Source organism: Monodelphis domestica, chromosome 4, assembly GCF_027887165.1.
Source record: "Monodelphis domestica isolate mMonDom1 chromosome 4, mMonDom1.pri, whole genome shotgun sequence".
NCBI classification, from domain to species: Eukaryota; Metazoa; Chordata; class Mammalia; order Didelphimorphia; family Didelphidae; genus Monodelphis; species Monodelphis domestica.
The window spans coordinates 426,444,940-426,463,261 of NC_077230.1; the positions used below are offsets into that span (position 1 = coordinate 426,444,940).

The 18,322-nt window shown below is 37.8% G+C and overlaps 1 protein-coding gene across 1 annotated transcript in view; it reads right to left on the reverse strand.

Moving 5' to 3' along the window:
• Window positions 1-18,322, reverse strand: part of LOC107650475 (carcinoembryonic antigen-related cell adhesion molecule 5-like) — a 98,911-nt gene that overhangs the window by 63,707 nt on the left and 16,882 nt on the right. Inside the window, exons 3-4 of the mRNA XM_056825361.1 lie at window positions 13,947-14,222; window positions 13,326-13,577 (exon numbers count right to left, since the gene is read on the reverse strand). Of these exons, the coding sequence (XP_056681339.1) occupies window positions 13,326-13,577; window positions 13,947-14,222 (528 nt within the window). The remainder of the gene's footprint in view (window positions 1-13,325; window positions 13,578-13,946; window positions 14,223-18,322) is intronic.

The following is an 18,322-nucleotide window of genomic DNA, read 5'->3' on the forward strand; positions in this document are numbered from 1 at the left end:
GTGACTGACCAAGAGAGAAATCTCTTCTCTGGATTCCTGATCAAGAGAGCCTGGCTTTTCCTGACAGGCAGAGAGAAAGACCTTTGTGGTTTTTTGAAAGAGTCTGGACTTGAATTACTCAAGCAGAGATTATCTGACTGGAGAAGGAAGATTTAACAGTTATCTTCCATCTCTCTGGCTGTCTCTGTGTCACAATTGTGACTAGACTGACATTTCCTAAACCCTTCTTAATTCTCCTTGTAGGTTAGGGACAAACTTCATCCCTCTCACCTCAATCCACATTCTGTTTGTTACCAATAAACCCTTTACCTGAGAAAAGAAGAGTAAAGAATATTTCTCTGAAATCGCATAGTTCCCCTGGGTTACTTAGAAGGTGGCTGACTAAGACCAGGGGAGGGGAAAGGGTAGCAGGAGGGCTTCAGGTGTAAGACTGGGAGGTGAAGGGTGGAGAGTAGAAAATAGTTTGATTTATTAGCCTTTAGTGATCTTTAGGCAGCTCCAGAGTAATCCCCTCTAGCAGTATCTATCTCTCTAGCCTTATCTCTCATCTATCTCCATTATAACTAGGCAACCTCAGGTGTCCCCTAGTAGCAGCTCTCTAGTCACAAGCCAGAATATCCAGTTACCACAACCAGAAATATTTACACAGATTATCTCTTATATTACAAAATGGACTGGTGGGGAGGGAAGCAGTATAAGGGATGGAGAGGGTTGGGAGGTAGTTTTAAAAGACTTCCAAAAATAAGGAGGGAAATAAGAAGGGATGGGGTAGAAAGGGTAGTGAAATAAGGGAGGAAACTAGGAGGGCTGATTAAAAGTAGATTATAGAAGGAAATAGTGAACGAAGAAAAAGCAGAACTACAAGTAGAAAGCAAAATGTTGGGAAATACATATCTAGTAATCATAACTCTGAATGTGAATGGAATGAACAAATCCATAAAACACAAGCAAATAGTAGAGTGGATTAGAATCCAAAACCCTACCATATGCTGTCTACAAGAAACACACATGAGGAAGATAGATACGCATAGGGTGAAACTAAGAGGATGGAGCCAAATCTATTGGGCATCAACTGATAAAGAGAAGGCAGGAGTCGCAATCATGATATCTGACAAAGCCAAAGCAAAGATAAATCTAGTTAAAAGAGATAGGGAAGGTAATTACATTGTAAACCTCAAATTTCCTTAGACTTATAAATGTTGGTAATTTCACCATTGGGATATTTCATACTTGGAAAATTTCTTACTGATAGTCTATTGGAATGGGAACCCCATTGGCATGGGAGGTTCCTTCTCTTCCCTTCTTAAGATTACTTTAGGACAGAAACCCTTTGCTGAACAATGGAAAGGACTTTGACCTATGCTTGAGCATAGAACAGGAATTTCTTTGAGTCTTGATTGATTTTAGAATTGATACAATGGAGATACTCCACCCTATTCAGTCCTAATAGGATTGAGTAAGGGCTGCAGCCTAGATCAAAATTTAATTATTCCAATCTCTACCATACTCAAGTTAACAGGATTTAGAAAGGGCTGTAACAAAAGAGTAAAGATTTAATCATTTGAAAAATATGACCTTCAACAGACATGTGCAAAAGCCAGAAACCTCTGGGCGGTCCTGTGTTAAGCGAGAGCCTCCATTGACAGGGAAATTGATGAAGAGTGATTGGTAGATGTGAGGACTGAGGGGAGGCAACTTGGATGGTTTCCTTAAAGATAGGAGGGTCTGGAGACTCGAGGGGAGGATTGAGTTTTTGGTCGGTGTGGTTCCTGGGCTCTGAGGAAGCTTGCTCTGAAGGAAGCTGAAGGTGGGGGCCTCTGAGACTGTTTCTCCATTTTGGACACGTGAGTGAAAGAGACTGATCTCTTTTCTTTGCCCCAGCTATCTAAGGGCTTGGGCCTTTTGGCCCAGCCTAAACAGAAGGGGTATTTAAGCCCTATTCCCTTCTCTCCCCTTTCTCTCTCTATATATATCTCTAATTCCTTTCTTGCTCCTATTGTAATTAAACTCCAAAAAAGGCTGACGGCTGACTTGAGTTTTTCATTTAGGAATTACATAGCTGATTCCTTGGCGACCTTAAATTAATATATATCAGTCTTTTAAAGTGATTCCCTTGTAACATTGTGGCTGACCACACGGGAGTCTAAAGTATCCTCTCAATAAAACTTTTGAAATTCCTTGCCTTTTTACTATACTGTCTCACCTCTTAGTCTTTTTTTTTTTAACAAAAAACTTGGCTTAAAGACACAGCTGCTAGAACACGTGAGTATAAAAAACTTTTTCTCTTTTCTCCTTAAGTTAAATTGGAATCAGCAGTTTTTTTTCTTTTTCTTCCCTTTAATCTTAAGGGACAGCTGGGTAGCTCAGCGGATTGAGAGCCAGGCCTAGAGACAGAAGGTCCTGGGTTCAAATCGGAACTCAGATACTTCCCAGCTGTGTGACTCTGATAGACAGAAAACAGCTGTTTTAAATCTCAGCAACAGGACTCTAAAGTCCTGGCTGGAAGAACTGTTTCTAAATATCCTTTCCCTTAAGGAACAACTTCCTGCATTAAAAAAAAAACCCTGTGGAAAGTTTGTTGCTTTGCCCTGCTCCCCACGTGTTTTGTGAAATTACAAAATATATATATAAAAATGAGTACTACATTCTTTGACAATTATATGGCAGCTGAAGAAGTAGGGGCATTGAGGAATGCAGGATACCTCCAAATTTTTATATTAATAGGTACTGTCATTTTTGTACTCCTCAATACTATATTTAGAGATGAAAAAATAAAAAATATTGAGGATAAAATAAAACAAAATGAGAATAAAATAAAACAAAATGAGGATAAAATAAAACAAAATGAGGATAAAATAAAACAAAATGAGGATAAAATAAAACAAAATGAGGATAAAATAGAAAATATTGAGGATAAAATAGAAAATGTTGAGGATAAAATAGAGAAAAATGAGGATAAAATAGAAAATATTGAGGATAAAATAGAAAATATTGAGGATAAAATAGAAAAAATTGAGGATACAATAGAAAAACTTGAGGATAAAATAGGAAATATTGAGAATAAAATAGGAAATATTGAGGATAAAATGGGAAATATGGAAGATAAAATAGGAAAAATTGAGGATAAAATGCAAGCCCAATTAGAAGATCTAAAAAGTTTCTTACAGGATCAATGGGCAAACAACCACTCTACCAGAAACAGACCTGTTTCTGAACCTTTGAATGAGGAAATTTCCTTCCCTGAAATAGAGATGGAAAACACCTTCCCTATAGCCCACTTAACAGACTGCTTCTCTCGTGTAGTGCAAATCTTGTCTGAATTTAATCCCCAAAACCCTTCCCCTGCAATCCCAGCTTCTCATGTTCCTTCTCCTACAGAAAACCAAATTCCAATGCAAGAGAGATCTTGTCCTCCTAGAGAAACCTGTCCTTGTCAAACTGACCCACAGGTGCAAAATCCAACTAGAGGCCTGTTTCCTCTAAGAGAAGTACCTGAAATAGGACGAAATGGGGATGTGGTGACTTTAAGACATAGGATACCGTTTACTCCCCAAGAAATAAATGAATTTACATGAAATATCCCCACATATGAACAAGATCCTTTTCTAGTAACAAAAAAGATGGGAGACATATTTTTTCAGTATAATCCGTCTTACAAGACGTTGAGAGCTTACTACAGGCTTTTTTAAGTGAACGTGAAAAAAATAAAATAATTGCTCATGTCAACAAAACCCGGGGGCGTAATGCAGCACATTGGCCATCTCAGGATCCCGAATGGGACTATAATAATCCCGAGGATTATCTACAACTATACCGTTGTAGAGAGGCCATCCTCACGGCCATGAAGGAATGTGCAGACAGTACAGATAAGTGGATGGAACTGGAAAAAATAAAGCAAAAGGAAAATGAAACACCCTCCAGATTTATGGACAGAATTATTGAGTTTGGGGACAGATACTTAGATTGGGACTTAACTAAAGAGAATAGTTTAAGACAAGTTAGAAGAATATTTGTAAACAATTCTTGCAAAGTAATTAAAAATTATTTTAAAACACAATGCCCAAGATGGTCAGATATGGACCTTGAAGAATTGCGAAAAACAGCTATATATGTTTTTAAGGGAAACGAAGAAAAGGAGAAAGAGAATAATGATGACATGGAGGAAATGAAGAAAAAAATGAGATATTTAATAGATAGGATAACTAAATTAGAAAGTGGGCATGATAATGAACCAACGACAATTGCCCCTCTCCAGAAATCCAATTATCAATCCATTACTTGCCACTTCTGTGAGAAGAAGGGCCACAAAATGATGGAATGTAGAACCTTTCTTAAGATGTTTGGAAGGAATACACAGTTTAATAATAGTTTTAGAAATAATAACTATAGAAATTATGATAATGGTTATAGAAACCAGAATTCTAGAAATTATAATAATGACTATGGAAATAACTATAATGAATATAGAAATAAGAACTTTAGAAACCAGAATTATAGAAATAGGAATTGGGAATTTAATGACAATGCTCAAATTGAAGAAAATTTTAATGATAATACTCAACAATATATGAGAAATGGCGCTCGTCCAAAAATTACTCGAGGTGCTAATGACCCTCAGAGAGGTGCCCTTCAGGAGGGTGCCCAGGGAACTTCCTAATATAATGAAGATGATTCTTCTTAGATTGTATTGATTTTGTTGATATTAATTAACCTTTTCCAGTTTTTTTTCTCCTCTCCAAATAGTAGGAAAGATGAATAAAGAACTTAAGACTATGATTGGAAAATTATGCACTGCGACCCATTTAAAATGGCCTGAAATTCTCCCTCTGGCCCTATTTTATCTTAGAAGCAGGCCTAGAGGAGACTTACATATTTCACCATTTGAGATGCTTTTTGGACATCCGCCTATACAGGCTAAGCCTTTCTCCCCGGCTTATACATCGCTATTAGGGGGAGATATTACTATTGCTTCCTATATACAGGAGTTACAGCACAAACTACGTGAACTTCATGAATCCGGAGCTGCAGTACAAGCTGGACCATTAGACTTTTCTCTGCATGACCTGAACCCAGGAGATAAAGTTTATATCAAGAATTTGAAGCGAACTGGAGCAACTGAACCTTCATGGGAAGGACCATTCCAAATATTATTAACTACTCCAACATCTATAAAGATTGGAGAAAGAGACTCTTGGATTCACTGCTCACATGTGAAGAAAGCATCTTCTGCTGAGACTGATTGACTCTATCCTATCATATAAATTGTGACTCTATCTTATCATAAGAATTGGAGATAATAATCCATAGACAAATGGATGCTGTTTTTTCTTTCAAGAATATATTGAATTACTGATTTTTTTTCTTATTTTTTCTTATTTCTTTTCTTTTATTTTTATCAGAATATTTGATTTTTTTCTCATTTTTTGTACTGAAGGTACACATAATTAATACTAATATTATTTTTCCCTGCAGTAATACAAGTTAATATATATACTCTTGCTATAATATCAATATATGCCTAAAAGCCTTAAACTATGGGAACCTGCCATTTATTGATAAAATATTATAGGACTGTGATTAATGTTTGTGTCTGATTCCAGGAAAAGGGATAAAAACAAGGAGCACAGACTAAACCTGAATAGTGCCAATAGAGCACACAAGAAATATTAAAGTGAGACTCAAGGTTGCGACGCTTAACTTATGTTTAAGTTGTAGGACTTCCTTGTATCTACACTCTTTACAAAGTACTCAAACAAGTACAAAGCTTGACTATCATGCTGGCTCCCTATATCTCTGAAGGAAAAAAATCAGACAAGGGAATGACATTTCCCCATCAAAATAGAATTCTAATTCTTTCCTTCTTATATTATGGCAACTTCCTGTAGTCTTGGCTACAAATGGCTAAGTGAAATATTACTGCATTCTGTCCTACATACTTGTGGGATAGAAATTACTTTAAACTGGACCTATACAAGGTCTATTTTGAGTTTTTCTTATGTTTTTGATTATTTTTTCTATTCTTTTGATAATTGACACATACAACCCCATAACTGAACATTGCATTCTGAGCTAAACTTGATATTTTTTTTTAAATACTTACTTCAGGGGGGATTGTATTTTAATTTAAAATCTAAGAATCTAAGAGTGGATTAGAATCCAAAACCCTACCATATGCTGTCTACAAGAAACACACATGAGGAAGATAGATACGCATAGGGTGAAACTAAGAGGATGGAGCCAAATCTATTGGGCATCAACTGATAAAGAGAAGGCAGGAGTCGCAATCATGATATCTGACAAACCCAAAGCAAAAATAAATCTAGTTAAAAGAGATAGGGAAGGTAATTACATCCAGATGAAAGGCAGTATAGACAACGAGGAAATATCAGTACTCAACATATATGCACCAAATGGCATAGAATCCAAATTTCTAAAGGAGAAACTAGTGGAGCTCAAGGATGAAATAGATAGGAAAACTATACTAGTGGGAGACCTGAACCTTCCTCTATCTGAACTAGATAAATCAAAACAAAAAATAAATGAGAAAGAGGTAAGAAAAGTGAATGAAATCCTAGAAAAATTATAGTTAGTTGATATATGGAGAAAAATAAATGGGGGCAAAAAGGAATACACATTCTTTTCAGAAGCACATGATACATTCACAAAAATTGACTATGTATTAGGGCACAAAAACATTGCAAACAAGTACAAAAGAGCAGAAATAATAAATGCAACCTTCTCAGATCACAATGCAATGAAAATAATAATTAGTAAGGGTACATGGAGAGGTAAATCAAAAATTAATTGGAAATTAAACAATACGAGTCTCCAAAACTGGTTAGTCAAAGAACAAAACATAGAAAAAATTAATTTCATTGAAGAAAATGACAATGATGAGACATCCTTTCAAAACCTATGGGATGCAGCCAAAGCAGTACTCAAGGGGAAATTTATATCCTTGAGTTAACAAATTAGGGAGGGCAGAGGTCAATGAATTGGGCATGCAAATTAAAAAAAATTGAAAGTGAACAAATTAAAAATCCTCAGATGAAGACTAAATTAGAGATCCTAAAAATCAAAGGAGAAATTAGTAAAATTGAAAGTCAAAGAACTATTGATTTAATAAATAAGACTAGGAGCTGATACTTTGAAAAAACAAAATACACAAAGTACTAGACCATCTAATTTAAAAAAGGAAAGAAGAAAACCAAATTGACAGCATCCAAGATGAAAAGGGAGACCTCACCTCTAATGAAGAGGAAATTAAGGCAATCATTAAAAGAATCATTATGCCCAATTATATGGCAGCAAATGTGGCAATCTAGGTGATATGGATGAATACTTAGAAAAATATAAATTACCTAGACTAACAGAGGAAGAAATTGGTTACCTAGACAACCCCACATCAGAAAAATATTGAACAAGCCATCAAATAATTTCCTAAGTAAAATCCCCAGGTCCAGAAGGATTCACAAATGAATTCTATCAAACATTCAAAAAACAACGTATCCCAATATTATACAAACTATTTGGCAGAATAAGCAAAGAAGGAGTTCTACCAAATTCATTTTACGACACAAATATGGTACTGATCCCAAAACCAGGCAGGTCAAAAACAGAGAAAGAAACATATAGATGAATCTCGCTAATGAATATAGATGCAAAACTCTTAAATAGGATCCTAGCAAAAATACTCCATCCAGTCATCACAAGGGTTATTCACTATGACCAGGTAGGATTCATACCAGGAATGCAAGAATGGTTCAATATTAGGAAAATATGAATCTTAAAACTGCTCAGACTCTACCTTGGAACATTTGGTTAAGGCTATTTCCCATTTAAAAATGGAGGTACTTGATCAGGAATGTACTGGGAATTTTAACATTACTCCACCCATACTTAGGCATACTTTAGGGGAAGATAAAGTTGTAAAACTCCTTACTGGAACAATGAAAAAGTCCCTAATTCATACTTACAGTGAGTCCAAAACCTTAAGCTAGGTCTATTTTTTGATCTAATACAAAATGGTACTAAGTTCCTATAAAGGTTAAATTAATCAGTAAAAGGTCAAGCAACTTACAAAAGGAAAGCATAACAAAAGAGGTGTGAAGTTTTAGTCTACTCAGAGAAGGTGATAACAAAAGAATATGTGAATTAAGAATGGTAAGTCCTGTGGAAAGCATCTACTGTGATTAGTAGATGTGAAAATTTAGGGGAGCTGACATAAGAGAAATTTTTCTTTAAAAGGAGATGCTTCTCTCAACTTAGGAGTTAGTTGGATCTCAGACTTGTTGGAGTAGCTGGGTCTCTGAACTTAGTTGGAATCTTGCTTGGAACAAAATCTTGTGGTGAGTGGATAAAAGACTGACTTAGTTTTCTCTCTTAAAGAGAAAGGCCTAGGCCATTTGGCCTAGGCCCTAGGCCTTTTCCTACTATTTCCTCTTACTCTGTCTCTCCTTTCCCTTAATTCCTTCATTCATTTTAATTAAAATCTCTATAAAACCCAATTGACTTGGGTATTTCATATTTGGGGTTTTTCCCATGGCAACAACTTATTTTTGATATAAAATCAAGACACTAAAATTATTTCTACAGTTTTGGCAATTCACAGTCTTGAACCCACATTTTCATGGTAACAAAAACCATCCACATAACTGACCATGTTAACAAGCAAACCAATAAAAATCACATGGTTATCTCAAAAGATGCAGAAAAAGCCTTTGATAAAATACAGCACCCATTTCTATTGAAAACACTAGAAAGTATAGGATAGAAGGGCCTTTCCTAAAAATAAAAAACAGTATAGATCTAAAATCATCAGCAACATCATCTGCAATGGAGATAAACTAGAAGCATTCCCAATAAGATCAGGAGTGAAACATGGATGCCCATTATCACTTCTATTATTTAACATTATACTAGAAACACTAACAGTAGCAATTAGAGAAGAAAAAGAAATTGAAGGTATTAAAATAGGCAATGAGGAGACCGAGCTATCACTCTTTGCAGATGATATGATGGTCTACCTTAGGTATCCTAGAGAATCAACCAAAAAGCTAGTGGAAATAATCAACAACTTTACCAAAGTTGCAGGATACAAAATAAACCCACATAAGTCATCAACATTTCTCTATATATCTCCAACACATCTCAGCAGCAAGAATTAGAAAGAGAAATACCATTTAAAATCACCTTAGACAATATAAAATACTTAGGAATCTATCTGCTGAGATAAACACAGGAACTTTATGAACACAACTAAAACACACTCTCCACACAATTAAAAATAGATCTAAACAATTGGAAAATCATTGGTTGCTCATGGGTAGGATAAGCTAACATAATCAAAATGACAATCCTGCCCAAATTAATTTACTTATTTAGTTCCATACCCAAAAAAAATTTTTACTGAGTTAGAAAAAAAACATAAAATTCATTTGGAAGAACAAAAGATCACAGATATCCAGGGAAATCATGAAAAAAAAATGCAAAGAAAGGAGCACTTGCAGTCGTAGATCTAAAACTATATTATAAAGCAGGGGTCATCAAAACAAGTTGGTACCGGCTAAGAGACAGAAAGTAGGATCAATGGAATAGACTAGGGGTAAATGACCTCAGCAAGACAGTCTATGATAAGTCCAAAGGTCCCAGTTTTGGGGACCAAAACCCACTATTTGATAAAAACTGCTGGCAAAATTGGAAGACTGTATGGGAGAGATTAGGTTTAGATCAACATCTCACACTCTACACCAAGGTAAACTCAGAATGGGTGAATGACCTGAATATAAAGAAGGAAACTATAAGTAAATTAGGTGCACACAGAATAGTATATTTGTCAGATTTTTGGGAAAGGAAAGACTTTAAAACCAAGTAAGAGCTAGAAAAAATCACAAAATGTAAAATCAATAATTTTGATTACATCAAGTTAAAAAGTTTTTGTACAAACAAAACTTATGCATCCAAAATTATAATGGAAGCAACAAATTGGGAAAAAATCTTCATTACAAAAACCCCTGACAAAGCACTAATTACTCAAATTTATAAAGAGCTAAATCAATTGTACAAAAAATCAAGCCATTCTCCAATTGATAAATGGGCAAGGAACATGAGTAAGCATCTTCCATATGAAGAAATCAAAACTATTATTAAGCACATGAAAAAGTTTTCTATATCACTTACAATCAGAGAAATGCAAATCAAAACAACTCTGAGTTATCAACTCACACCTAGCAGATTGGCTCATATGACAACAAAGCAAAGTAATGAATGCTGGTGGGGGTGTGGCAAAGTTGGGGCATTAATGCATTGCTGATGGAGTTGTGAATTGATCCAACCATTCTAGAGGGCAATTTGGAACTATGCCAAAAGGGCATTAAAGAACAGTCAGCAGTGATTCTGAACAACTTGGAGGAATCTATGAGAAAAAAACACTATCCACATTCAGAGGAAACACTATGGGAGTAAAAACATCCAAGAAAAACAACTGCTTGAATACATGGGATGAAGGGATATGGTTGGGGATGTAGACTCTAAATTAACATCCTTGTGCAAACAACAACATGGAAATAGGTTCTGATCAAGGACACAAGTAAGACCCAATGAAATTGCACATCAGCTGTGGGAAGGGTAGGTAGAGGGGAGGGAGGGAAATAAAGAGATTATTGTAACCAAAAAAAATTAAATTAATAAAAAAAGAAACGATAAACAAGGGGCAGCTGGGTAGCTCAGTGCATTGAGAACTAGGACTAGAGATGGGAGGTCCTGGGTTCAAATCTGAAAGAACTATACACAGTAACAGCAATATTGTACAAGGATCATCTGTGAAAACTTGGCTACTCTCAGTAATGTAATAATCTGGGACAATCCTGAAAGATTTATGACAGGGAATGTTATCCACTTCCAGAGAAAAAAAACTATTGGAGTTTCCTTTCATATTAGTATATTTGTGGTTTTATTTTGGAATTTGGTTACGTATAAATGTGCTCTTACTACAATGTCCCAAATGGAGTGTTTTGTACAACAATAAAAATACAAAAGAAAAATTAAGGAAAAAAGAATTAGTAGAACATTAATGGTCATGATTTACCAAGCTCTTTACAGATATTATTCCATTTGATCCCAAGTCACTCAAAGAAACACTGAACAGAATGAGTTCAAAAACAGAAACTTCAGATTTCTCTGAATTAATGCAGAATGAAGTGAGTAGAACCAAGAGGGTGATTTATACAATAACTACAGTGTTCCGAAGTCAAAGAACTTTGAAAAACTTGGGACCTCTGATCAATGCAGTGGCTAACAAGGATTGCAGAAAACCCATGATAATGGGTTACTCACTTTCTACAAAAACCTACAGACTTCCTATGAAATCAGCTGCCTCACTTCAGAAATGGGATGCAGTCAGGGTGTATGTTGCAACAGATATTTTTTGAGCATCAGAATTTGTTTTCTTTGATTGTCCATGTGGCATCATAGGTGTATTTTAATCTTGAAACAATTATTAATATATCAATAGTGCAACCTATATTCTTATATACCAGATTCATGGGCAAGTAGTTCTTGATCATTGTATTTAATAGGTACTGGATTAATTCTGACCACTCTCCAAATCTACAGTCCAAAAGTCAGAAGAATTCCTGGGTAGGCTGCCACAGGGTCCTAGTTCCCACCTTGTCAGGCCAGATTCCATACCAGGTCACATGTTTGAATGAACTCCTCCTCCTTGATCTAATGTTTGTCAGTTGAGCCAATGTTAACTCTTATGCCATGCTACATGATCATTAGCTACCTCCCATTCCCCATTCCTTGATCCTCCAATAAAAGATTGAGAAAATATGTAGTTTACTCTTTCTCTCTCTCTACTAGAATCAGAGGAGCACACATTAAGGCTTTTTAAGCCCTGTCTCTGAGTATTTCTTCTTTTATTATATTCCCTCTTTCTCTATATCCCCTTCACCCATTTTCCCTCAGTTCCTAACTCTCTTTCTCAGGTGTCCACCTAGGAATAGATTAATTCATGGCTACAGACAGTCACAACTCATACCTGTCCCAAAGATTTTAGTTTTCATTAGTGGTAGAAGGTAGAAGGGGGACAGAAAATAGATTTTAGTTAATTGGAAAAAAAAATAAATTAAGAAAAAGCTCTTTTCAACCACAGGTGTCAAATACATAGCCTGCAACATTCCCAGGTGCTTCATGATCCAGGGGAAAAGGTAATTGGAAAATAGTTAACAAAAGAAAATGACAAACAGATAATTATATGATAATTTAAAACGTGAGCTTTAGGCATCCTCATGTACAGATTGAGGCGAATAAAAAATCGACCCTCCTCTAAAGTATATGCTGTTCGTGTCCAATTCTTTCTCTCCCCGCTGCTCTCCATTCATAACATCCCCATAGTCTAGGAGAGGAAGTTGGGATACCCCTAAGGTTTGTAACAATAAAATTGCATGAAATAAAAGGAAACTAAGGCCAGAGATGATCTCTCTATGAACCTGCTGCCCATTAGTGTGATTATGAGACTGAAGGTTTTGTCATCGATACATAGGAATGTCAGACCAGTGAATTAATTGGGCATCAGGAATTCTACTGTGGACCCAGTTACTGGAGGCTAAAGCCAATCATCCCTTTACATGGATAAGAATCAGGTTTAATAGCAGCCATACTTTCATGTGACTTTTTATGCCACAAAGAGGAAAAATATAGGTGCAATGGTGAATCTCTGTGTGTGAAAGGAGACAAAGTTTACATCCTCTTTCCATCTCCAGAATATCCCTGCCAAACAGGATCAAGGCCAGCCCTGTTGCATGACCATAGCTTATACTCCAACCAAGAATTAAAAACATTCTGTGGGTCCATAGCACCAAGGGAAAGGGATGGAAGGAAAGATTATGGAGCAGTCATTCAACCTGCAGTCCTAGAAGTTGGGAGAAAAAGAAGGTTGTATGCTACTAGAACAGAAGAGAATAATACAATATCAATAACAAGGATGATGATGACAATTCACATGTTTTTGTGCCTAACATGTAAAAAGTATTTTCCCCACATAAAATCCTATTATATACAGAGCAAATATTATTCACTTTTCCAGATGAAGAAGCTGAGGATGTGAAAGGAGGAGACACACTTACCACACAGATAATAGAAAGAGGAGGAATGATTAAATCCAAGTTTCATGATTCTGAGTAGAAGGTTCCTTCTACCACAATGCATTGTGCCATGGGACCACGGAGGCAGAATGTCACTTATGTCTATTTCTCTCCATGTCTATTTCTGCCAGGGAAAGAGAGAGCCCAACACAAAGTTGGGGGCCCAATCAAGCTACTCACCATAGATCATAAGAGTCTTGTTTGCAGTGCGCGTCAAGCCAGTAAATGAGTTAGTTGCAATACAGGTATAGTTTCCGATATGATTCAGGGATGTAATAATAGAAAATGAGGCAGAGTTGCTGACAGATTGTCCATTCTGTAACCAAGTGAATTGTGCTGGTGGGTTAGAATCAGCAACACAGCTCAAGGTAACATTTATCCCCATTGCGAACTGATCTCTTATATGGTCAATTGTGGCAATATCTGGGCCATCTGGAGGAAAAAGAAGGATTCCATATTTAGATTATGGCAGAAAAGAAGGGCATCTCCTAGTCTGTAACCCATCACCAGGGACCACTGTGATGCTCCTTTGAGCTGGGAAATTCACAGCTCCTCCTCTACTTTTACAGTTTGGATCTGAACTTGAAGATCTTAGGGCTTTCTCCAGTTCAGCACCCTGGATGGCCACCCTCCACCAGAACACATGACAAGGCCAATCTGGGCTCCCTAAAGATGAAGGGGTTTGGGAACCTCAGAGCCTAGCTCTTTAGTTCTCAGAGAAGGGACTGAATTTGCCTGGCCTCTGGGAACACACCACCAGGCTATAAGCATGCACCATATAGGAAGAAGCAATATACTTACAGGCAACATCCAGTGTGAATGGATCACTCCTATTGCTAGAAAATGGATTCCGGATTTCACACTCATATGGCCCTTTGTTATCTCTTCTTGTGAGCCTGCTGAGAGTGAGTGTCCTCTTATCTGGCGACAGCTGTATCCTGCTACCAGCTGGGGCAACTCCGTTTATGAACCACTGGTAAGCGTGAATTTGACCTGTAGCCTGGCATGTCAATGAGAAGTCCTTGGTCTCCACTGCAGTAATGTTGGAGGTGACAATGGTAGGTTTGGACACTGGCGCTGCACAGAGAATAGACAGAAAATGACTGTGTTGGTTCTTTTTCTTACCTTATAACCAAATAAGTGGTTTGGAAGGGGCCTGTCTAAGACCTTGGCAGGCTGGAGGCCAGACACCAAGAACCTGTGATTTCAATAGCAAAGCTCCCCCCTTTCTCTGGTGCAGATCTCATCTCCTCCAGGCCTTAGGAAAAGTTCAACTTCAGTTCCTGTGACTGACAAAGACATTCACATGGAGTCCAAGCCGCGGGTGCTCAGTCTTTCTGGGCTGAGGCAAGCAGGACTGGGGATGACAGACCCCTTCATCCAGCACCTGGGCTTGGATTTGAGGCCTTTATAGCTTGGCAGAACCACCAAGAGTTTATGATTCCTTGGCCTGGGCTTTCGGAAGCCAGTGTTCCTTACCTTGACAGCTTGATAAGGATATTGGGAGAGGTTGGTGAGGATAGACTAGGGACAGGCCACAGGGAGACTGTGCTCAGAAAGGGAAACATTACTTTAATTTTGAAGAGAAAAGAAAAGGAAAGGCAGAGAGTGGAAATAGATCAGTTAGTATCAGGGAACAAAAGGAAGAGCCTCAGGCTGGGAGTCAGGTCAGACCTGGTTCAAGTCTGGAGATTTCAAACCCACAATAACATCTCTGGTGCCTAGGACATGATTTGTCCACAGGAAGTAGTTCCTACACTTTACAGAAGATTCTGGAATTCCCTGCTTTGGCCTCTCCCTTTTCCTTAGGTGTTTCCTACCCTATAAGATAAGAATGAGAATGTTGAAGGTGATCTTCAAGCTCAGATATGGTTTTATGCTGGGAATCTAAACTAATGGGGAATAATTTTCCCAGAGTCTTCATGGCCCAAGGAGAGCCCTTTCCTTATCTCTAGTTGGAAGTAAGGCCTTGCCACTGAGAGAGATATGTATGCCAGAGCAATCTCTGGGGCACATGCATGAGGATCGTCAGGCCTCTGTCCTGGGTCATCCATGGCCAGCTGTCTTAAAAATAATTTCCAAATTGATAGTCATAAGTTAGAAATATTTCAGCTTCCTTGACCTTTCTCCTTGTTATTTTGGTAGAGCTTGCACTCCATCCCTGGGTCTCCATTGGGAAGTTTAATGTGAGGAAGAGTGAGCCTCCCATTTGTATCCAGTAAAGCCAAGTGACACTGGCCAGGACAGTGACAAATCTGAGGTCAGCTAGTTACCTTTTGTAGTGGGGGGAGAATATGAAGGAACAGTGAGCATTCTCCTGGGCATGAAGGCCATGGTAGGACTTTTTGGAAGGTGTTTTGGCAGCATCAATGGATACAGTGCCTGACATGACATAGTGACTAGTGGTAGCCTAAGAGGGAGAAAGACCTATGTTCAAATTCTGTCTCAAAATGTTACTGGCTGTGTGTCTTACTAGCAAGTCCCTATCTGTGTCTCAGTCTCCTGATCTGTTAAATGGGTAAAATAATCTCTCAGTCCAAGTGTTATTGGACCAAATGAGAACATATATAGAAGTTGTGTATAAATCCTGAAAATAGCCCAAACAACGGTTCAGAGGAAGGAAAGTACAGAGTGTGAGTCTGAGTACCAAATGTAGACTCATGCTGTCTGAGCACACAATGCATGGCCAGAAGTATCTGAAAGGCCTGATGCCCTTTTGTGAATGGCTAAGGTTTAATGACAGACCAAGAACACTCAAGGATAGTCTATAGGCAATAGAGAGTCATGAGCAGAGAAGAGACTAGAGAACACACATATTTAATTGAAGGACCAATTGAGGGCACTAGAGATGCTTAGCCCAAAGAAGAGAAGACTTGAGTGGGAGAGGAGACGTGTCTCCATGGAATGGTGGAGTTATAATGGGTTCTGTGACCCTGCCAGGGGATGTTCAGTGGCTTACATTGATCAGGTGGGGACTATTTTCCTTTCTCCTTACAGCAACATTCAGGTACCCTTTTATCTCTTGTCTATCACAGAACAACTCTTTTTTTAACCCTTACCTTCTGCATTAGAATCAATATTATGTATTTTTTCCAGAGCAAAAGGGCCAGGCAATGGGGGTTAAGTAACTAGCTCAAGGTCACAGAGCCAAAGAGGATCCAGTTTTAATGGACTTGACTCCCTGATCATTTCTCTTCCAAAAATGATTTGGGATGCCTTGGGGAACTAACTGAGCAGGATTCCTGGCCTGACTCTGCAACAATGCTGAGACCCATAAACAGGTTCACATCCAACACAATCCCTTCATGGGTGAGGAAGGACTCCAACATTTGCCCCTCTATGATCTGATGCAAATCAGGCTGGCTCAATCATCCCTGGCCTCAGATATTCCTCTCTTGCTATTGGTCTCCTTCTGTCCACTAGGTGGAACTACCAGGTGTGACAAGGAAATCACTTTTAAAAGACTGATATATATTAATTTAAGGTCGCCAAGGAATTCAGCTATGTAATTCCTTAATGAAAACTCAAGTCAGTCTTCAACCTTTTATGGAGTTTTAATTACAAACAGGAGGAAGAAAGGAATTAGAGATAGAGAGATAGAGGGAGAGTGAAAGGGGAGAGAAGGGAATAGGGCTTGAATACCCCTTCTGTTTAGGCTGGGCCAAAAGGCCCAAGCCCTTAGATAGCTGGGGCAATGAAAGGAGATCAGTCCCTATTACTCACGTGACCAAATATGGAGAAACAGTCTCCAGGGCCCCCACCTTCAGCTTCCTTCAGAGCAAGCTTCTCAGAGCACACCACAACCACTCCGACAAACTCCTCAATCACCCCCAGTCTTCAGACCCTCCTATCCTTCAGGAAAACCCTCCAAGTTCCCTCCCCTCAGTCCTCACATTTCCCAATCACCTGTCCATCAATTTCCCTGTGCCAATGGAGGCTCTAGCTTAACCCAGGACCACCCAGAGGTCTCTGGCCTTTGCACATGTCTGTTGAAGGTCATATTTTCAAATAATTTAATCTTTGATCCTTTGCTACAGCCCTTTCTAAATCCTGTTAACCTGAGGAGGATAGAGATTGGAATATTTAAATTTTGATCTAGGCTGCAGCCCTTACTCAATCCTGTTAGGACTGAATAGGGTGGAGATTGATTCCAAGTATCTCCATTGTATCAATTCTAAAATCAATCATGACTCAAAGAAATTCCTGTTCTATGCTTTAAGCATAGGTCAAAGTCCATTCCATTGTTCAGCAAAAGGTTTCTGTCCTAAAGTAATCTTAAGAAGGGAAGAGGAGGAAACTCCCATGCCAATGGGGTTCACATTCCAATAGCCAAGACCCACTATCAATAGGGAATTTTTCAAGTATGAAATTTCCCAATGGTGAAATTTCCAACATTTATAAGTCTAAGAAATTTTGAGGTTTACACAGGACAGGAAGAACTCTGGCTCATAAAAAGTTTCAGAGTAGCAGTTGACACCTAATGTGATCTAGGGCATCTTAACCTCTCTAGGGCTGTCTGTGGATACAACTGACTTCAGTTCCCTGGAAAGATCAGGAAATGTCCAATTAAACCGAAAATCCTGAAAATCCAAAGAGAATTTAATAAAATCAAAAGAAAAAATGCAGAATTAAATAAATCTAGGATCTGTTTTTTTTTTTTAAATAAAAATACAACTAAATAGATGACCCATTGGTTAATTTCATTAAAGAAAGAGGAAAACATAATTACCAAAAGCAAAAATGAAAAGGATGAATGAGTTAGCAATGAAGTTGAAATTAAGGAAATTCTGAGCAATTATTTTGAGCAATTATGTACCAGCCATAACTCAGAAACAAAGAGTCATTGAAGGGTTACATCTAAAAAGCAAATCGGGAAAGGCTTTACAAAGTTATAATTGTGGATTGTCTCATGGCTCAATTAATATGGAAAGGCATAGAATATGTGGTTTCAGGTTTAGGATGGTATCCTCATGAAATCTGGGTACCCATTGCTAAAGATATACTACAGAAATATTTAGTCTTTACTATTAGCATACCCCATTACTATTACCACCTACACTCCACAAGGTTAATTTTCTTTTTTGTCCCAACATCCTGTTGTTTTTCCTAGTGTTCTAAGAGATCTTCCAGTATCAGGACCTAATGGTTATGTTGATGCGAATGCTAGTTATAAGGCA